The sequence below is a fragment of the Mustela putorius genome, unplaced genomic scaffold, assembly GCF_011764305.1.
Source record: "Mustela putorius furo isolate JIRA1106 unplaced genomic scaffold, ASM1176430v1.1 tig00000095_pilon_pilon_pilon, whole genome shotgun sequence".
NCBI lineage: Eukaryota > Metazoa > Chordata > Mammalia > Carnivora > Mustelidae > Mustela > Mustela putorius.
The window spans coordinates 31460017-31481831 of NW_025421280.1; the positions used below are offsets into that span (position 1 = coordinate 31460017).

Below are 21815 nucleotides of genomic sequence, written 5' to 3' on the forward strand. Positions count from 1 at the left end.
ACCCGAGCCCCCCGCGGCCACTGCGGGGAGCCCGAGCCGTCGGCGCGGGAGCTGTTGGCGCTGCGGCGCCTCCGCCCCGCCGTCTGCCGAGGAGGCCCCGGCGGATGGGGCCGCGCGGGCCTCGGAGCGGCGCCGCCGGGCGGCGGGGGGCTGCAGGGGCGCCCCGGCTGGCCCGTTAACCCCTCGGCCGCCGCCGCCGCCGTCGGAGGGGGCTGGGAAGTCGCCTGGGCGCACACGTGCCGCCTCCGTCGGGGCCGCGGAGCTGCGGGGGAGATGCGGGCCGCTGTCGGCGCCGCCTCGGGGGGCTCCGCCTCGCCCCAGCCCCCTGAGCTCTGACGCCGCCCCCGCCCCGCCGCCTCCGCCGCCTCCCTCCCTGGGAGGGGCGCGGACCCGTTCGCCCCCAACCCCGAGCCTCCGCTGCCGCGAGGGGGCCGCCTCTGGAGCTGTGTAATCCGCTTTTTTATTAATTTTTTTTTTTAAAATTTTTTGGCTAGTGGCGGCGGTGCTGGGCTGGGGGAAGGAGGGGACACGGAGGCCGCCCTCGCCCCGCCACCCCTCACCCTTTTCCCCCCCGCCCCGGTTCCGGGAGATGTGCCGGGCGGGGGGCCGGGGTTCGCGGAGCCGCAGGAGACACGCGCAGGGCCGACCCCAGAGCGGCGCTGGACAGGTGAGTGTCTGCGGGCCCAGGATGAGGGGGACGCAGCAGCACCTGGGCCAGGTGTGCGGGCCGAGGCGGCTGGGGGGGAAGGACGGGAGCCGAGGCCTGTCCGGGCCTCGAAGGGGGAGGGGGATATTGGAGCCGCGGACTCCCCGCACCCGAGCTGGAGGGGAGTCAGGGGCGGCCTGCACTTCATACCCACCCGCTTGGGGGTCAAGAGGGACGGCCCCCACGGAGCGCCGGGGACGCGGGGGTGTGGATGGACGGCCGCGGGGTGCCGGCGGGGGGAGGGGACCGTGAGTGTGCCCGCGCGTGGCTGCGTGTGCCCGCGCGCGCGCCAGCCTTTGTGGGGAAGCGGCGCGGCGGTGCCTGCGTGTCCCCGGTGCGTGTGCGCGCGGGTGCTTGGCGCCCTGTTTGTGTAGGTGTCTGGGTGTGAGCGGAGAGGGTGCGTGTGCGCGCCGCGCGCGGGCCCCGGCCCCCGGAGGAGATGTGTCGGGGGCTGGCACCGCAGGATGCTGGGCCGGGGATTGTTTTTCTCCCGGAGGCAGAGACGCGGTGGATGGGGAGGGGTCTGTTTGGGTGTCCGGCCGGCCAGCTGCAGCCCGGGGGCCAGCGCTGTCAGGAGGTGTGCGGCGGCATCTTCTCTCTTTCTCCGTGGTACCTGGTTAAGCATGGGTAGCTGTTGGGTTTGATCCACCCGGATCCGGGCTTTGAGGGGGACAGCCCTTCCTCTCCCCCAGGTGTTCATTGGGTAGAGCTATGGGGTTTCGGCTGTCATCCTCGCCTCTGAGGGTCCCGGGACAGAAGTCCGGACCAGGAGAAGGTGGAGAGTGCTGTGGGTGCTCCAGGCTCGGCCAGAAAATGCCCCCGCAGGCATTGGCCCAGTGCACCCCTGGCACCCATGTGAAGACAGCACCCTGCTTGCACAGCCCCTCACGCACAGCCCAGTCCCTGCCCGTCCAGGCTAGGTCAGCACCCAGCCCAATCCTTGTCCAGCACCTCAACCTTCGTTCCTGGGCCATGACCACCGCCCCCCTCCATCCTCCCTGGCCTTGGCAGCGACGGGGGTGTCCCGCCGTCCCAGTCTTGAGGCAGGGCCCCCTTTCTTCTTGGCTTCTACAGGACCCAGAGTCTGGGTTTGTCTGCCCACATCCAAACATGTGGTGTGCCTGGGGGAGCAGGGGGAGGGGTTCAAAATGGCTGCCAAGATGGCTGGTCGCCTCTCCGCCTTTCTCTGTCTGTTTTTCTTTCTCTCTCTCCCTTTTCTGCTTGCTCTGGTCCCTTAGCTGCTACAGGAGTCACCACAGAGAAGGGTTTGGACAGTGTGGGGACAGGTGTGGGGGACATTAAGGGTGATGTCTGCTCTAGGCCTGTTGACCTCGATGCTTCTTGCTTCTTGGAGAGAGGCTGTTGGTCTCTGCTCTTCTTGCCAGCACCCCAGGGGCCGGCAAGAGCTTGTAACCTGACCCTAGACTCAACCTCTTCAGCCCAGCTAACAGCTTGGGGGCTCCCTGCCCTCCAACTGGCTCTTCTAGGCCCTGACACCCTGAATTGATCATTTGGGGTGTTCGGGTGGCCCATGGAGGATCCCATCTCTCATCCTCTCTGTCTGCCCCATGGCCAGGGGCTCAGGACTCCGGGTGGGCCTGGGTCAGGCCCCAGCTGTGGGGGCAGGTGACTTCTCCTTCCTCCCCTCTCCCCACCCACTAATGCCAAATTTATTACTTAAAAGTAGGATGAAAACAGGGAGAATAAGAGAAGGAATACAACCTTCATTATCATATCGAGAAAATTATCCGTGATTTTCCTAACTAGCAATTTGCCTGCCATGCCGTTCAGAACTGACTTGCCCATTAATTACAGAGATGAAAAATCATCTGGAAAACGGAAAAGGGAACTAATTCGATCCCTGGCTGGCGGCAGTGGCACCCATGCACTGAGCCACATACGTGTGCGCTCACATGTGAGTGCCAGCCCTGCTGCTGGTATGGCCACCTTCCTCCTCTCCCCAGTGACCTCCTACAGGGCCTTAGCCTGCCCCATGCTTGTTGCTTCTGCCCTCTAATACCCCACTAGGCCATCCCTCTGCAGGGCACCCATCCCAGCCTCCACTCCTGGGGAGCTGCTAATGCCTGATCTTGGACTCTGAGGCTCCCCAGGGTTAGGGAGTGGGGAGCTGGGGAAGCAAGCCTACCTGGGCCCTGGTGCCTGTAGGGAGGAGGTGGAAGGGAGACTCATGAAGTCCTGTTTCTATTCCCAGTGTGCTCTGGGGAGTCCCTTCTCCTGGGGGGCCTAGGAGAACCCTCCAGATATGTGGGGGAGGGGTTGGTGGGCTCCCTGGCTGGTCTGGACTCCGGACGCCTGGTACCTCCACTTGTGAGAGCCACCTGCATCTGGAGTTTGCAGCTTCCCTATGGTCCCTCCCCAAACACCCAGCTGGTGGGTGAGCATGAGGTGCTTCAGCCCCAGCATGGGCATCTGGTGGGGGGTTGCTGATCCCAGGAGGTTGTGCTTGCTCTGCTAGAGTGGGTACCCCTGATGGGAAAGAGGAGAAGTGAGATCCCTGCAGTGCATCCCACCCCCCCCCCCCCGCCCTCTCCTGCCCTGGCCTGGCGTGGGGAGGTAGAGCTCCAGGTCTCTGCTCCCCGCTACCTCTCCAGCCATCTGTGTGGCCAAGGACAAGTCTCTGGTTTCTGTGTGGGCTCCTCTCGAGGATCCAATTTCCAGACGCCAGACACTTCCCCTCTTCCAGACCCCTCTTTGGGAGGCGGGAGGGGTTCCCTGAGTCTGGAACCAGACCTGGCTGCAGTTACCCTGGAGGAGGTGCCTGGGCTGGGTCTTGGCCACCCCCGAGAAAGGGGAAAGCAGGGTCCCAGGATGGGAGGCTGCTGCTGAACAGAGCCATGGTGGGGGGGGGGGGTGTCTCCCAACCCCTGGAAGCTAGCCCTCTGTCAGATGTCTGTGTGTGCTCTGTGTGTGATTGGGATGGGGACCTGGTGAAGCCTGTATGTGACCCCGTGTCATCGGGCTAGCCCCATGTTGGTAGGGGTCTCTTCAGAGCTGGTGCCATGAGTTTGGTGGAGAACCGTGTGGGTCTGCAGCTCTGCACGGGAGCGGGGTCTGCATCTTAGGTGCACCTGTAGCCGTGCACCCAGGGGTGCATACATGGGGCTTCTCGGACCAAGGCCCGTGCACCTCTTCATGCAGTCTGTGAGCACATGCCTTCTCTACAGGTGCTGTGCTTAACAGTGCTGTAGGGACAGTGCCTTGGTCCTGTCCTCTTGGAACTCATAGTCTGGCCACACATAGCAATTTCAGTCAAGAGGCTTGTGTCACAGGAGCCAGGGAGAAAGCTTATGTCTCCTTTCTGGAGTGGCCAGGGTCCCAATTGCGGGTGGGAGGGCAGCCTCAGAGTTGGAAGGTAGCAGCCCGCCTGTCCAGGCGCCAGCGCAGACCAGGCCATGGGGCGTCTTGGGGTTTGGTCCTGTGTGATCCTCCCCATCACTTCATCCCCTTCACTCCCACTTTCCTTGTGGCTTCATCAACATTCTAAGCACGATTCTACCCCAGGGCCTTTGTACTGCCTGTTCTTCCATCTGGGACTCTCACCCAGACATCTGTAAGGCTTTTGCTCCTTCACCCAATTCAGATGTCACCCTGCCCCCCAGTAACCTTTAACCCATGCAGCCCCCCACTTACCTCCTGACTTTTCCTAGCATGGTTGGCTTTTCTCACACTGTAGTTTCTTGATTTATTGTGGCTGCTTATTTATCATTTGTCTCCCCAGCCAGAGTGCTCAGGGAGTTTGTTACTCCGTTTGCTTTTGGATCCAAGATGCCTAGACTCATACCTGGCCCACAGTAGGTGTTCAAGCAGTCTTCACTGAGTGTGTGGGAGGGGGTCTATCGAAGGACTGGAGACTCCCAGGTGAGTCCTCTGGTTGTGCATGGCAAGGACTCCCTGTCCACCCTGCCCCTCTGGGGGGACTGAGAGCTGCCACTGGGCGTCTGATCAGGCCAGCTCTGCACCTGTCTGCTGTGCCCACCTGTGAGTACTCTCTCTGAGGTGGCCTCGTGGGTGTCCTGTGGGTGCAGGTACCTGTATGGCCCACCTGTCCCGGAGCTGTGTGTGAGCTGCTGTGTGTGCATAGCTGTGTGTGCGCTGTGGGGTTTAGAGCCTGGGGTGGGACACTGGAGGCACCCTCTGCTCATGCAGGGGATGGGAAACCCAGGGTCAAGGCCTGAGCAGCCCCTCCTCCTGGGGCACTGTCTCAGCCTCGCTTGTGGGGCAAGACCCTCATGCTTCAGTCTGCGTGGGCCCTGGCGAAGCAGTGGAGCTGAAGCTCTCTGCTTTCCTACCTCGAACTCCAAAACTGGGGGAAGATAAAAATTTCAGTAAATAGACACTGAGACTAAAAATAGCCCTGCCCCCCAAAGTTAAGAATAGCCAGGGCCCCTCCCTCAGACACTCAAAATGCCCTGGAAGTCGGGAGGGGGCAAGCCAGGAAGCCGAGCGGGTGCCTGTGTCCGGCCGCCGGAGAGGAGGTGTGGGCAGCCCGGGGCCGAGGGCCGGCTCTCTGGGCTGGGCTCTCGCAGACATGGCAGTCTGGTATCGGGCCGGCTGTTCTTTGTGATGACTGTCCCGGGCATCCTGGGACTTCGGGCAGCGTTCGTGGTCTGTGCCCTCTAAATACTAGTAGCATCCCTCGTGCCCACCCCCCCGGCTGAGACACCTAAATGAGTCCAAAACATTGGCAAACAGACTGGGGTAGAGAACAAAATGGTCCCTCGCTGAGGAAGACCGCCACTCAGGACAGGGGTCGGCAGACTTTCTCTGTGAAGAGCCGGATGGTCACTCCCGGAGTTGGGAAGCTGGCCTAGCTGCCCTCATGCATATTCCCCCTCTGCCTCTTCACAACCTTCCCGAAGTGGCAAGAGCTCTCTTAGGCTCCTGGCTGTGCAAAAACAGTCAGTCACTGGGCCCCAGGTGGACGCTTTTGCCCCAGAGCGCCCCCCAGGTGCCCTTGTGGTGGAAGTTGGGGCACCTCTGGGTGCACCCTCCTCAGCAGAAGAGCAGCCCTGTTGGGCCACGCTTGTGCACTTAGGGACATGGCAAGTCTGGTACAGTCTGTCCCTGTCACCTCCCTGCCCTCACTACTTCCCACTCCCCCATACTCACTCCCCCAGTCACCCTGGGGGTGACTCAGCCCCAGGACCACTGCATGGGCTGTGCCTGCTGACAGGAACTCTTTTCTCTTCCTTGACCGCCTGTATGGCTCCTTCCTTACCTTTGTGGGGCTTTGCTGAAGTGTCTGGTCATTCTAGATCACCCTATTTTAAATTGTACACACACACACCAGAGCCCCTGTTCCTCCACAAAACTAGTACATCATAGAATTGGCTTTTTTAGTGCCATTTGTGTCGGACTCATCCGCGGATGTCTGTCCAGCTCCTAGGTCAGTGTCTAGTACCATGGTGCTCTAGAAAGGATATGTGGGGTCACCATCTATTACTTCCAAGCCTTGTAGCCACCCCGGGGGAGAGACAGTTCAGAGGAAGAACACAGCGCAAAGTGGGCAGAGTTGGGATTTGAACGTAGGACCCTGGGACTCTTCCCTCTTGCCCTGCTGGACATCACCTCCACCTCCCTCTGGTCTCTGTATCCGCCACCCTGCCCCTTCACTGCCAGCATCTGGAGGCCCGGAGACTCCTGCCACCTCCCACACTCTGCCTTGGGCCATGGCTCCTACCACTTCTTTCAGCTGTGCTCTGTCATGCTCGAAGTGCAAGGCTCGCGGATGGGCAGTGAACAATACGCAGTGCAAATGCACCATAGGCCTCCATAGTGCCAGCTCCCTGTGGTGAGGAGCTTAGTGGAGGCACTTGGCCAGGCTGTAAGTCAGGGGGGCTTCCTGGGGGAGGGGGCCTCCCAGCTGCAGCCTGGAGGGGAAAGGAAGGATAAAGTGGAGTGGGGAGAGAGTGTGTGAGGAGAGGCCTGCCTTAGTTCAGAAAGAAAGTGGTGGCTCAAAGGGGAAAAGGTAAGAGGTTTTATGGGCCGCCATGTAGAAAGGAGGCTGGAGGCTGGTCATGGGGACAGAAGGATTGAGTTTGTGCCATGAGGTGTGTCCATGGGGCTGGGAAAGCCTATGGAGGAGTCAAGGCCCACCAGACAGGATGGGAATATTCAGCATGAGTTTTCTGGCTCCTGAGGGGAGAACCCCAGAGGGAAGAAGGGGGGCCAAGAAGCCAGTGGGAAGAGGAGGCCTCTGGGAGCTGTCAAAGTGAAGGCTCTGGAAAGGGCCTTGAGACATTAGAGATGGGCTGGTGTGGGGGTTCTGAGGACAGGAGAGTTGACATGGTTTGCTGGGTGATTGGTAGGAGGGTGAAGAAAGGAAGCATGGGCTACATGGCAGGATTCTGGCTTTGATGGCTGAATGGACAGGAAGAAAAAAGGGGTGAGGGTGGGGTTCACCCACTGCTCTCAGCAGCCCCCCACCTCCTCCCAGTCTAATCTCCTTTGGCAGCAGAAAGAGTCTTTGACCTGATTTAGGCTACGCCCCTCCTCTGCTCAGAAGAGCCCCTCCTTGGCTCCCACCTCACTTGGAGAAAAAGCCTGTGTCCCACCCTCGACTCACAAGGCCCTGCTAGCTCTGTCCTTTAATCGCCCCTTGCCCTCACCTCTTCCCCCCACTCACCCCCTTGCTCACTGGGCTACAGCCGTGCTCCAGCAGATCCTACCTCGGGGCCTTTGCACGTGCTGTTCCTGCTGCCCGGGAGGTTTTCCCCGCCAGGTACCTAGATGGCTCACCGCCTTGACACTTCTGTTAAAATGTTTCCCTCTGGGAGAGGTGTTCCCTGAGTACCCTATTTACATTTGTACCCACAGATAGGCCCCCACAACCCCCCTCCCCTTCAGGCGTATTTTCTTCTAAAACGCTTGTGACCCAGTGGGAACTATGTAACTATGCACTGAATAGATGACCTGTTCTCTGGGTCTGTTTTGTCTCTGTTCATTAAACAAATTAATAAGTGCTTGTTCTTGCCCAGGACTGGACACGCAAGAGAGAGCCATACTGACCTGTGATGGAACTTACCCTGAGAGGTCCCCAGCTGGTGGGAAAGATAGACGTTCAACAGCACAGCCCAAAGCCAGTTAGGAGGGCAAATGTGGAGGCTCAGTGTGTCATGAGTGTGGGCATAGGAGAGACCAGCCAACACAGGCAGTCCTGGGGGCAGAACCTTTTGAAGGAGGAGAGGGGGCAGAGACAGGCATCCTGGCGCTGTGTTTATGGGAGAGGGAGAAGTGTGTTGGGTTGGGGGCACCTTAGGAAGCTAGTGTAGAGACGGGATTGACCAGGTGGCCAGAGACCAGAGCCTGAGATGCCATGCTAGGGCATCTGAGACAATAGGGAGCCATGGAGGGTGGTAGGCGGGAAGGGACAGGGTTGGGTTTTCATTTTACAAAGATCACTTGCGCTGGATGGAGAGCACATGGGGTGGGAGAGGCAGATGGATGGGGGAGACCAGGGAGGAGGCCTCAGCAGAAAGCGGCTGCTTCGAATGGCTCCCACCCCACTGTGGTCCAGTGCCACTGGGCAGCCGGAGTGACCTTTTAAAGCGGACAAATCAGACAAGCCCCACCCTGTGGCACTGACATGTGGTGGGAGGAAGATAGCAGATAGTAAAATCATGGCTGGCATGCCAGTAATGGGTGCCATGCAGAAAAAAAGCCAGGATAGGATGGAGGAGTGCTAGGAGCAGCAGGGCCTCCCTGAGCAGGTGGTGCCTTGGGGAGACAAGGGAGAAGCGGTGTGGGGATCTGGGGAGGAGGGAACCACCTGTGCAAAGGCCCTGAGATGGGACCATCAGGTGCCTGATGGTTTCCTCTAGGAACCGGGGCTGAGTGAGTGAGCAAGGAGGAGAGTGGGAGGAGCTGAGGGCAGGAATGGGCCCCAGGAGGACATGGGCTTTTGCTCTGAGTGAGGTGGGAGTCTCAGAAGGTTCCCAGCAGAGGAGGGCTGTGCCCTGACCCGGATGCTCACTGGCGCCCTCTGGCTGCTCTGGGACGATCAGGCTGTGGGCAGCAAGGGCTGGAGACCTGAGGGAGCGCCGGGTCTGACCAGGGGGCAGGTGATGGTGCTGGACCAGGGAGGGAGTGGGAGGTGAGCAGATTCGGCAGGAGGGGCTGCAGGAGCTGCCGTGGTTTGATATGAGGGTGAGAAGGAGAGAGGGGTCCAGAGGGGGCACTTGGGAGGACTGGGCTGCCCGCTGCAGGAGGTGGGGCTGGAGTGGAAGGTCTGGGGAGGACTCTGTGGTCTCTGAGCCCGCAGGGCCCTTCGCAGAGGAGGGCTGCGCACAGGGCACTGCCCAGGCTCTCCTTCCACCTCTGTGAGGTTTGTATGTTCGTCCCTGAGGCGAGGCGGCGAAACAGACTTGAGAACGGCCAAGAGCTAAGCCCGAGGCCACAAAGCAGATTCAGACCTGGGAGGCCCTTTCCCCAGGACCTGCTGCATCTTTTTTTTTTTTTAAACTTTCTTTTAAGATTTTATTTATTTATTTGACAGAGACAGAGGGAGAGAGAGCACACAAGCAGGGGAGTGGCAGGCAGAGGGAGAGGGAGAAGCAGGCTCCCTGCTGAGCAGAGAACTCGACTTGGGGCTCCATCCCAGGACCCTGGGATCGTGACCTGAGCTGAAAGCAGTCACTTAACCTACTGAGCTACCCAGGTGCCCTGGCCAGCTGCTTCCTTACTCTGCCATTTCCTGAGGGCTTCCTGGAGGAGGCAGGCTTGTGGCACTGGTCTCTCAGGCTGCTAGTTTTGGGGCCAGAAGCAGGAGACTTGTGTGGTGGGGCTCCGCTGTGAGGGGCCCAGAGCCCCCTCTGCTGGTGCCCGCCCCCCCAGGCATTCAGACTCCCACCCACTCGAGCAGAGAGTTGCCATGGCAACTGCACTCTAGGGCAGACTGGAGGCGCCCTCTCTCCTCCAGCAGCTGGTTCTCCTCCTGTCACCTACCCTGGCCCCATTTAAGGGCACCTGAGGACAGAGCCTGGGCCATGTTACCCGCCCCCAGGGCCCGTGCTACATGCCCCCTTAACTTGACACTGACATGGGGCTCAGGAGCAAACAGAGGCGGGTGTGGGTGGGGCTGGTGGACTGTCCACATGACCTGGGGGTTGGACATGCCTGGGCTCTAGTCCCCCTCCATGGGGAGGCAGTAAGCCCGATTTTCCAGGCATTCAGTTAGGGTCACCCAAGTCTACTGAGGCTTGAGGTGGGAACAGACGCAGGTGCGGGTTCATCTGGCCCTGTGGGGGCAGTGGCGCTGGGTGTGCCCAGCTCCGGCGCTGCTGTCACACACACAGCGGTGGGGTTGGCTGGAGGAGGGGACTCTCCCGGCCACCAGGGGCTCCCCAGCCCAACCTGCGGGGCCAGGCTGCCTGGGTTCAAAGTCCCCTCATCACTTTGATGCCCCTGGGTCCTCATATTCCTCCTCTGTTAGATGTAGGTGTGTGCCTCTCCCCCATCCCTGTGCCCCCTCCCCCAGCCCCACGTACCAAGTTCCTCTGGGTTAAATGAACTATGTGTTTGCAGTGCTTGTGATGGGCACCGAGGTGTCAGCCACTGCCCCTGGTGCCACGGGAGCTTCCAGGACTAGAGCTCCAGCAGGCCTCCCAGTGCCATAGTCTGTGTGAGGCTCCCAAGGTTTGCAGCTCCGCCCTGTCCCCATCTCTGCCTCCCGGCCCACCGTTTGTCCTGAACCCCCATGTGAGTTTGCTAGGGCTGCTGTGAGAAAGTACCCCAGACTGGACGGCTTTAATAACAGAAACTCACTGTCCTAGTTCCGGAGGCCAGAATTCCAAGGTCAGAGTGTGGGTGGGGCTGGTTCCTTCTGGAGGCTCTGGAGGGGTCTGCCCCATGCCTGTCGCGTAGCTTCTGGGGGTTCGCTGGCAATCCTTAGCTTGTGGCTGCATTGCCCGACCTCTGCCTCCATCCTCTGTAGCGCCTTCCCTGTGTGTTGTCTGTGTCTAAATATCTCCTTTTTATAAAGACACCACTCATACTGGACTAGGGGTCACCTTAATGGCCTCATTTTAACTTGATTACCTTTTTAAAGACCAAATAAGGTCCCATTCTGAGGTGCTGGAGAATAGGACTCCGACATATCTTTGGGGGGAGGGGCAGTTCAATCCATAACACCTCTCCCGAGGCCTCGGGAATAGGCAGGCTCAGGCCTCCCAGGGTATGACTGCCATTTGCCCACATCAGACCTTGCCCCCCCCACTTAGGTGCCCACTTAGGTGGGCACCAGGGGGCAGGCCTGGAGGAGAGAGGAGGGGACAGAGGTCCTGCCTGGCTCCTCGTACTCCAGCCCCAAGATGGGGCCAGGTTCTGGGGCACCTGGGGCTTTCTGCGGGGAGCTGGTCTGGGGCCGGGCCTTCAGGGAGCAGGGGGTAGCCCGAGGGGAGCACTCTCTGTACCCCTGAAGTGATGGCGCCTGGGCTGTGTAGGTCAGACTTGGCCCGGAGGTCACAAACACCTGTCTCCAGCTGCTCCCAGCACTGTCACCTTACGTTCATTCAGTAAAGATTTGTCTGAAGATGCCTATGTATCTGGGTGCCCGGAGATGGGCTTGGGATCGTCCATTTTTCTGGGGGCCTGGGGGTGCAAAGGAAATCCCAAGGGGGCAAGTCGAGTCACAAGGCAGTGACGTGATCAGTGGTGATGGTAGTGACAGCTGCTGCGGGGGACACTTTGCCGTCACTACATGTCAGCCACAGCCCTGCGTGTCACATGAGTGAGTTCATCTTGTCATGCAGCTGCCCTGTGCGGTACCCCCATTTTACCAAGAGGAGGTTCCGGGATCGGTGGGGAGCTGGACAGGCAGGCACTGACCACAGCGGAGGCTGAAACAGTCTGGGGGCAGCGCCCCCCGCATCTCTGAGGAGGGCACATCTGAGCTGAGATCTAAGGGCCACAGAGACAGGGACATAGGCTGGGATTCTGCGTGGCCTCACAGACGGGGGAGCTGGAGCCATGGCAGGGCCGTAGATGGGACGGAGTGTCAAGAGGTCTTTAAAAGCACGCGCCCCTCCCCCCAGGAAACAGCTCAGGGTCCTCAAACAATGAATGGCTGAACAAGATGCCAGCAATCCTCGTGGGGGAATATTACTTGGCCCTGAAGAGGGATGGTGTGCTGCCGCCCTAGGTGATGGTGTGGATGGGCCTTGAGTGAAGGAAGCCAGCCGTGGAGGGGTAAGCACTGGCAGACTCCATGCAGATGAGGTCCCTAGGGAGACCGGTTGTTGCCAGGGGTGGGGGCACGGGAACAGGAGGGGGCTGCTCCTGAGGCCAGAGTCCTGTCTGGGGCGATAACAGAGTTTTGGAAATAGACCGTCATTGGGGTGGCCCAGCACAGAGAAGACAGTTAATGCCACTGGATAATACACATAAGAACGGTTAAAATGACACATTTTATGTTATGTATCTATTATACCATAATTTTTTAAATGCCTCTCTGGCTGCCAGTGGGGAGCCCAGAGCACAGGAGCAAGAAGGGCGGGGTGCTGCTGGGGGGAGGTCAGGGCTGTCGAGACGGCAGCTGCTGGGGACAGACAGACACGGGCGTGACCCGGAGGTGCAGACCCAGGACTTACTCCTAAACTGGACGTCGGAGAGAGGGAGAGAGGAGCCACGAACTTTAACTCCTGGGGCTGCAGCCCAAGGACCTGGGGGGATGCTGGGTGGGGACTTTGTTTTAGTCTGGTCAGGCCGAAGGTAATTTGGAGACCTGAGGGAGGTGTAGACGGTAGACAGTGAGGAGAGAAGCGGGGCTGGCCCTGCAGTGTGGCAGTCATCACAGGATAGACGATGTCTACAGCCAGGAGGCCAGTTAGACCGCTGGGAAGGAGTGGGGGTGGCGAAGAGGTCTGGGGACTCCACCTGAGGTCGCAGTGTCCTGGGTCCGGGCGCAGCCCGGAGGAGGGAGAAGAGCCACTGCCCTCAGATTCATGCTGCCTGGGCCCTGACTCGTACCACGCTGCAGACAGCGCCCTCGGATGGGTTCCAGGCTGGCCTGTCACTTGTGCAGACTGCTGTCCTTACCAGAACCCTGCTGGTTTGAGGCACAGAGGGAACTGAGGTTGGGCAGCAGGGGAAGGACCAGCTCAAGTTCACACCACTTGTGAATGGCAGAATTGGATCCAGACCCCTGTGGCTTGGCTGCCCCCAGAGCCTGGCATCCGGCAGCCTTGCCAGCATTAACCAGCCGCTAACTAGTTGGAGAGCCCTGGGGAGAGCCGGGGAGGGGGGTTGTGTCTGTTCGTGGAGGGTCAGCACCCCTCCTGAGCCTGACTGTGGGTGGGAGCTGAGGTGGGGAAGGGGCAATGAGGAAGCCCCAGCCCCCCACAACATAGGACTGTGAAATAATATAAAAGGAGCCGGAGTCCAGAGTGCCGCAGGCCATGCCTGGTCCGGGTTGTGGGGCGAGGCAGGAGGAGGGGGTGCTTCCTGAAGGCTGGGGGTGGGAGGGCGCAGGCATGCTGGCCACACTGTCCCTTGCCATACAGCAAGCGGAGTCTGAGGCCTGGGAGGGGGTGTCCTGCGCGGGAGCGTGCTCCTCCCACTTCTGTGTCTTGAGAACCTGTCCAAGTCCCTGCCCTCCAGGAGCTTATGGTCTAGTAGGGAAGGTTGACCCCAGACCTGCTGATATCCTAAAGGTAACTTCAGGTGTGGCTGAAAGCTGTAAATCAGGATGGTAGGTGGGAACAGCAGGGACGCTTGGGGAGGTCGGGGTAGGTTGCTCTGTTGGCGTGGCCTTGGAGTTGAGTGCTGACCTGTGGGAAGCCATAGCAGGTGTACGAGGATCCTGGGAGAACATTCCAGCCAGAGAGAGCAGCCCAGGAAAGCCAGGGGTCGGGGGGCGGCGAGGAGAGGGGGAGGAAGCTAGAGCCTCCTAGGAACTGGAGGAGGCTGGCTGGTTACAGAGCAGGGTGGTGTCAGGTCACCGGTGGCCTTGCGGCCCTGGTAAGGAATGCAGACCCCAGGGGAGCGCCGAGGGGAAGGTTAACACTCGGATCTGCGTCATTCAGTGACCCCCCCCCCCAAGCTGAGTGGAGGGCAGGCGTGGAGGGAGGGAGGCCGAGACAAGCATGGTGTGGCAGGGTGGTGGTTCGGTCCTAGATGGGGGCATGGGGGCCACAAGTGGGCAGGTTGGCAAGGTGCTCTGGAGGCAAAGCCATCAGGACTTGCTGGTGGAGCTTACGAAGGGGAGAGGTGAGGAAGGGTGAGGAATCGGGATGGATTACAAGGTTTGGGGTCTGAGATTCAACGAATACATTGCTGTGTGCCAGGCCTATTCTAGAAGCTGAGGCTAGCTGTGAGCAAAGCAGTCCCGTGATTCCTGTCTGTCAGGGTCCGTCCCATGCAAAAAACAAATAGTTACTTTTTTAAAAATATTTTATTTATTTGAGAGAGAGCGTGATGGACAGAGAGAGGTAGCGAAGGCATGCGCAGGGGGGAGGGAGAGGGAGAAGCCAACTCCGTGCTGAGCTGGGAGCCCATCGGGGGCTTGATCCCAGACGCTGGGATCATGACCTGAACTGAGTGAGCCACCCAGGTGCCCCTGAATAGTTATATTTCAGCAAAGGTGTAAAGGAGCCCAGGGGCATCAGCTTTATGGGTGACTGTTGGGCAGAAGATACATATGGAGAAACTGGCAAGTGCAAAGGCCTTGGGGCAGGGGTCGGTGTGGTCAAGGAATAGCAGGAGGCAGTAGTGGCCTGAGCAGAAACGGGATCAGGGAGCTGATGGTGCTGGTGGAGGGGCTTTCATCTGGTAGGGAAAAACAGTGCCTGGGACTCTGCTGAGAGATTCCAAACAGAAAATAAGAGCTGTGGGAGGTATTTATTGGTCGATGGCATTAAAACCGTGGGACAAACTGGGGTGGCAGCTAGAGAAGACAGAGCCACGTGGTTGTTCACACGCTGGAGGGCTGGTTAAAACATGGGTGCTGGCCCTCCCCAGAGAATGTTTGTAGAAGTTCATGGCCGGGCTGGTGCCACTGGGCCAGGGCCACCATGAGAACCACGGTGCAGATAAAGCTGAGGGCAGAGATCTGGGTTTGCAACTCTGAGCACATCCAGGGGAGACCAGAAGGGAGAAGGGAGGAGCGGCCAAGAATGGAGGAAATGGGTCAGAACGGAGCCCTGTGCCCGCGGAGCGGCAGGGCCCAGGGACAGGCAGATGTGTGGGAGGACTGCAGGGGAGGGCACACAACGCCAGCCCCCACTCCGGCCCCCTTGGGGACCGCACACCCCTCCCTTACCCGCGCCTGCCTGTCTCCAGCTTACCTCGAGAGTCCCCCAAAGGGGAAAGAGGGGACTCAGTTGTCCCTGGTCCCTGATCTGTGGCGCCAGCCAGCTGGATTCTAATTAGCTACCAGAGCTGGAGAGACAGGAAGCAAGGGCTGGGGGCGGGCGTCGGGGAGGTTGCCATTCAAGGCCAGGATGCCTGGGCACCCTCGCCCCAGCACTAGTGCTGGGTGAGGAAGCCAGGTCAGGGAGACAAGTGGGCAGGGTTGGGATTTGGGGATGGAGAAGAAGCTTCCAGAAGGCCTTTATCTCCCATGCTAGAGGGTCTGAGGCCTGCCTGGGTGCGGGTGGGCCCTTCACAGCCATGATATCCTGGTGAGCTGGCCCTGCTCTGGGGGAGGGGATTTCGGGGTGGGGGGATGCTGTGAGACCACAGGAGGAGCTTCCAGGAGGTCCTCTTCGGTCCAGCGCGCCCAGTGGGTGGGTCTGTCTGCCGTCCAGGGGTGGGAGTTAGTGTAAGACAGAGGGCCTGGAGGGGTGCAGCTTCAGTCCCCACAGCTGGCTTGGGGGAGGTACCTTGAGTGGCCTCTGTCAGGGACCATGGGGTGGCAGCCCTCAGCCGCCAGCAGGAGGAGAGGGGACCGGCCCCAACACCCCTCCTCCTGGGCCTGCTGGGAGCCTGCCCCGCCTTACTCTCCCTGTTCTCCCCCAGGCTGGTGGGCCAGGCCGTGGTGCCCACCTGCTGATGTGGGGCAAGGCCCCCGGCACAGGACACTGAGCACCCCGAACACGCCCCCGGCTGCCGCCATGGCCCGTCTGGCCGCAGTGCTCTGGAGCCTCTGCATCACCGGCGTCCTTGTCACTTCGGCCACCCAAGGTAGGTGCCGCTGGGGCTGGGCGGGAGCCTTGCGCAAACGGCAGCTGGGAGGCCAGAGAGAATGCTGAAACGCCTCCCATCCGCTTGGGGAAGAGCCACGGTCCCCAGCTCGCCCCGGACCGCAGCGGAACCGAGCCGGAAGAAAACTTGGTCATCGCACTTCCCAGCACCACTGAGGGGTCCCTGGGCTGGCCCCTTACCCCCAACACCTGGGGCAGCAGGCCCCCTCCTGCCAGGGGTCCTGGAGCCTGGGATGCAGGGCTGTGGCCTCCTGGGACCAGGACTTGCCTTCCCGGTGAGCCGAGACTCCTCTGTCTTATGTGCGTGTCTCTCTCTGTGATTACATCTCTGAGGCTCTCACTGGGAAGAAGGCTTAATTAAAGCATGCCCGCCGACGTTTATTTAAAAACAACTAATTACCCGGCTCGGCCCTATGCCGGCCCCAGGATCCTGCACATGCAACAATTAGTGCCCCCAGCTTGCCCGCCCACCGCCACCAATTACTCAATTACGGTCCCCGTGGCAGGCCCAGGCAGGGGCCAGGGCAGGGCAAAAGGAGAGGCGGGAAGAAGGGGCCTGCTGGCCTTGCCCCTAACCTTGGGCATGTCCCCAGACGGCACCCCCCAGCTCTGTCTCAAGAGCACACTGTTGGTGGACTCTGCTCTCCAGTGTCCCTTCATGTAGCCCGATGCTCCCAAAAGCCACGAAGGCAGAGGGGGCATTGTTCAGCCAGGCACCAGGCCCTTGGCACTACTCTGGCCATCTTGGCACCCTCTGCTCTCCCAGTGCCCACGTTATCTGCACATCCAGGTCCTGCCCCACCGCCCTAGCTGGGCCGGGAGGGGCCACTTCCACCCCCAGACCCATCTGAGCCAACCCTCCACCCCCAGCCTCCCTCCCAGGCCCGGGAAGGACTAAAATTAGCTGTGGAAGCAGATGGTGCTAGAGGAACACATGTAATACTTTCCCCCTAGTGAGACTCAACTCACCCCAGAAAACCCCGGGGACCTGGCTGGCATCCCCCTGGGGCCCCCTACCTGATGGTGGAGGGAGCAGATCTCCGAAAGGGGTCTGCTTGGCACTGCTGCCCAGGGCAGCGCTCCTTCTCTGTACCCACGAGCCACAGTGCACGCCTCAGAGCCTGTAAGTCCCCCTGCATGTCCCCACTCCCCCCTGCACCCTGCGAGGCCTGGCTGGGAACCAGTGCCTGGAAAGGTGGCTGATCTGGTGGGTGTGGCCCCTGCGGAGCCCACTCTGTCCTGTAGAGACCGGCTGCCTCAATAAGTATTTTTTTAAAGATGTTATTTATTTATTTGAGAAAGAGAACACGAGTGGGAGGGGAGAGAATCTCAAGCAGACTCCCCGTTGAACGTGGAGCCCAATGCGGGACTCGACTCCAGGACCCTGAGATCATGACCAGAGCCCAAGGCAGACACTTAGCTGCCCGAGCCACCCAGGCGGCCCTTGATGATCTTAAGGATAGTCGTACTTCGCGCCTGCCACCTCATTGCCTCCTTTGGGCCTTTGTCCAAGTGTAACTGGTCAGGGGCACTCACACCTGCTGCAGCCACCCCAGTGCTGAGGAGGGAGCAGCAGCTCCGAAGGGAGGGACAGGGGCCGCAGAGGCGGTTGGTTTAAACCCCGCCCTCTGGGGCCTGAGCCGGGGCTGTTGGTCCTCACAGGGCATGGGATGGGGACGGACGTGGAACTGTGCAGCCGCCCTGGGCTTGTTCTTCCATTGTCACGCTAACCCTCGCCACGCAGGGCACCATGCTCAGTGCTTTCTTCGGGAACATTCTGTAGCACACGGACTCCTCGAGGCCTAGCCCTGGGCTGTCAGTGCTGATCTCACAGACTGGGAACAGAGGCTGAGGAGGCTGTCCAAATTGAGTGCGCGTCAGAATCGTGGGGGCGGGCACATAGGTCCGTCCGAGGGGCCTGGTTTCTCCCTGGAAATGCTGACTCAGCAAGCCTGGGGCAGGGAGCCAGGAGCTGCATTCCCAACCAGCCGCTGTGTGCCGTTGGTCCCGCTGGCACACTCCCCCCCCCCACCAACCCCCAGCCACACTGAGACGCTCTGGCCCCTCTGATGTGCCTGGCCAAGGAGCGGCAAGGCCAGGTGCCGTGGGTTCTTTCAGAATAGGAGAGCCTTTCCTCCCAAGCCATCTCTCCCGCTTGCATGGGGTGACATGAAGTTAGAGAGGCACCCAAGACCACCCTCGCTTCTGACACCAGTTGTAAGTTCGGGAGTCCTTTAGACCACCCTCGGATTGGATGATTCCCTAGAAGCACTCCCAGAATTCCTCAACACTGTTATACTCGGGTGAACAGTTATAGATAAAATCAGCTGAGGGACGAGGTGCATGGGCCAGGGTCCAGGAGGGTCCCCTGCCCTGACTTCCCGCGGGTCCCTGCCTGTGGAGCTGTGGGCAGTGCCTCCTCACTTACGATGCTGCGTGATATGTGCAGTGTACTGCCAACCTGGGACGTGCTCCTGGGCCCCGGGGTCCAGAGTCTTCACTGGGGCTCACTCATGTAGACCTGGGTGACCACCCACAGGACCAGCCTCAGTCCCCAGCCCTTCCGGGGGTCAACTGATACCCAAAAGCTCCTACTCAGGTTGTCAGTGTGCTCCTTTGCTAGGGCCACTGTAACAAAGGACCGCAGGCTGGGTGACTTGGACAACAGAATTGAATGCCCTACAGTTCTAGGGGCTGGGAGTTCAAGATCAAGTCATCAGCAGGGTTGGCTCCCTCTGAGGGCCGAGAGGGAAGTTGCTGTTCCAGGCTGGCAGCTGCCCCTCTTTCTCCACACCATCTTCCTTTGTGTGTGTCTCTGTGTCCAAATTTCCCCTTCTTATAAGGACACTGGTCATATTGGATTAGGCCCTACCTTAACGGCCTCATTTTAACTTGATCACCCGTTTCAAATTTGGTCCCACTCTGAGGCATGAGGGATTGGAACTTTAGCATATGAATTTGAGGTGGGGAGGACACAGTTCAACCCATCACAGGTGTGTAGACCATCTGGCCTGGCCCAAGGCCCCCAGGCAGACAGATGCTCGGCAGGCAGGACACCCCCAGTGCTCAGAGGCACCTCCGAGCCAAGGGCAAAGACCTTACCGCACAGGTGGGCACACCGAGAAGCCCATCTTATAGATGAAAGACCTGAGGTCTGTGCAGCCTGCGTCCTGGATAGAGCCAAGCTGGGGGGGGGGGGGGGGCGCATTTCCTTAGTGGGGTCTTCCCTCCCCATAGGCCTGAGCCGGGCCGGGCTCCCATTTGGACTGATGCGCCGGGAGCTGGCGTGCGAAGGCTACCCCATCGAGCTGCGGTGCCCAGGCAGCGACGTCATCATGGTGGAGAACGCCAACTACGGGCGCACAGATGACAAGATCTGCGACGCGGACCCTTTCCAGATGGAGAATGTGCAGTGCTACCTGCCCGATGCCTTCAAGATCATGTCACAGAGGTGAGGGGCCCCAGCCCACCGGGCTCCTGGGGACCCTGGATAAATGCCTGTCCTCCACATGCCCCCTGGCCCGGGCACCCTGTTCCCCCTCCCTCTTCCTTCTATGAGTCCAGCCCATTTCCTGAGCACCTGCTAGGTGCCAGGTCCCATGCAAACAGCCAGGGAGACCCAGCCCCCTTTCCCCGGCAGCCTGCACCCACTAGGTACCTCCAGAAGCTCGTTCCAGGATTCGTGGGGGAGGAAGTGGAGGTCTCGGCAGTGTAGAAGCAATAGCGTGACAGGGTGGAGGTGTCATGGGAGCCGAGGGAGAGCCCAGAGGTCATGCAGGCTGCCCAGAGGAAGTGACAGTCTCAACACACACAATTGCACGTGAGCATCGGAGACAAAGTGAGCACCTGTGTGTGAGGCTGTGTGTGAGTGTGGGGGGAATGCCAGGCAGAGGCATCTCACGTGCAAAGCTGCAGAAGGCTTCCTCACACCCACTGCCGGCGCCGCGGAGCTGGTTGGCTCTTCCTTCACCATACACGCCCCCCCCCCCCCCCCCGATTTAACCGCCCCTTCTGCCGTGGGCTTCCCCTGGGGTCGCTGTACTACCTTCTGCCCCGTCTTGCCCGCCACGGGCTGTTCTTACCACAGCAGCCAGGGGGTGCTTGTGGACACCTGAGCGGGGACACCCCCCTTACTCAGAGCAGAAGCCTTTCCCCTGAGGCCCACAAGGCCCTTCCCTGGGCCCTGTGCTCTGCTCCTGGTGCTCCCTGTCTCCATGCTCCCCCTCACTCGCTTGGCTCCAGCCACCCTGCCAGCTCCTTAGGCGCATCTCCCCTATGGGCCTCCTCTGGGTCTTTGCATCGGCTGTTCCTCCTGCCTGGAATGCTGTTCCTGACACCTGCAGGGCTCGTCCCTTTCCTTCCCCATGGATTTTCTTACCTGACTGTCCTCTCAGTGAGGCCTGTCTCTGAAATCACAGCCCCCGCCCCCCCCCCAACTTCCTGGCCCCTTCCCTGCTTTATCTTCTAGCCCTGACACCAACCTTAGTTCTGGGGAATATTTTGCATCTTTTTTTTTTTTTTTTAAAGATTTTATTTATTTATTTGACAGAGATCACAAGTAGGCAGAGAGGCAGGCAGAGAGAGAGAGGAGGAAGCAGGATCTCTGCTGAGCAGAGAGCCTGATGCGGGACTCGATCCCAGGACCCTGAGATCATGACCTGAGCCGAAGGCAGTGGCTTAACCCACTGAGCCACCCAGGCGCCCCAATATTTTGCATCTTTATCATGTTTGTCTTTCCTCACTGGGCTGTCAGCCCCATGGGGACAGTGTGCTGTGTCTGTCACTGCTGTGTCCCCAGCCAGATACATAGCAGGCACTCACTGCATTTTTTGCTAAACGCCTGACAGGGCAAGGTTCCCTCCAGGGCCCAGAGCATGGAACAGAAGAAGGAAAGGAGGGCTGGAGCCAGCTCTGCAGCTCCTCGAATGTTGGCAGAGGATTCTAGAATAAGTCACCGGGCAGGGTCACGGAGAGTCTCCAGAGAGTTTTGGGTAGGGGACAGGTGTGGTCACGTGGCTCAGACCAGTGGGCCAGGCTGGAGCCACCTCATTCCCTGCCCTCCACCTTTGCTCCCTCAAACGCACACCTGTCCAGCAGGCCTCCCTCTCCTCCCCTTTCCCTGACCCCCCTGCATGAGCGGCCCTAATCCAGCTTCCCGGCCTTTGCTTAGGCTGTGCCCTGTCCTCCTCGGGAATCCCTCTCCTCCTACCTCCTGCCTCCAGCTTTCTCCTTGGCCACCTCATCCCTTCAGCACCGGCCTCGGGGCTGCGGGGTCTCCATGGTCCCCCCAGCGTCCCCCCAGCTGCTGTCAGCTGGCCCAGTTCTGGCTTTCATGGGTTCTCGGTTCCAAAAGGGGGAGCGCTGAACCGTGTAGTTCCAGAGGCCCAGGGACTGAGAGGCCACCACTCTGCCATCTTAATGCCTGGAGGTGAGGCTCTTTGTATTAGTTCAGGTACAGCCCTGCTGCTCTGATGAGACACCCGGAACAGGCAGAGTGGCTGGCCTAAACCACATCACAGGGGAGAAGATCCTCAGCCCTTGCTTCCCTCTGTCTCGGAGGCTCCCGCACCCAGCCGTTCTACGGGCCACCTTGGGCTCATCCCCGTCCCCCACCGGAACTCAGTCCCGAGTACTGCCAGCTGCAGGGGAGGCTGGGACGCGCGGCGTCCGGCCGTTCTCTCTTCGGGATATTGAGGTGAAATTCACCTAACATGTCCACCGCTTCAAAGCGAGCAGTTCAGCGGTGGCTAGTACATTCGCAGTGTGGCGCACCCACCACCTCCCTTTGGTTTCAGAGCATCTCCCCAACAGGAAACGCCATTCCCGGGAGCCATGACTGCCACGCTCCCCTCCCCCAACCCCTGGCAGCCACTGATCCGCTTTCTGTCGCTGCGCACTGACCCATCCCAGACATTACCTCTGAGGATCGCGGAACGCGGCCTTCGGAGCCT

General features: G+C 60.1%; 1 protein-coding gene across 7 annotated transcripts in view; it reads left to right on the forward strand.

The window, feature by feature from the left end:
• The first annotated feature begins 471 nt into the window (after positions 1-471).
• ADGRL1 (adhesion G protein-coupled receptor L1) overlaps positions 472-21815 on the forward strand; it is a 44145-nt gene continuing 22801 nt past the window's right edge. For 2 of the 7 annotated variants that reach the window (XM_045083017.1, XM_045083022.1), the window contains exons 1-3: positions 472-667; positions 15680-15844; positions 19102-19315. In XM_045083017.1, the coding sequence (XP_044938952.1) occupies positions 15775-15844; positions 19102-19315 (284 nt within the window). In that variant the 5' untranslated portion in view covers positions 472-667; positions 15680-15774. Of the gene's footprint in view, positions 668-15679; positions 15845-19101; positions 19316-21815 lie in introns of those variants that run through there. The other 5 variants (XM_004748235.2, XM_004748236.2, XM_013054087.2 and 2 more) reach the window with 3 other exon arrangements.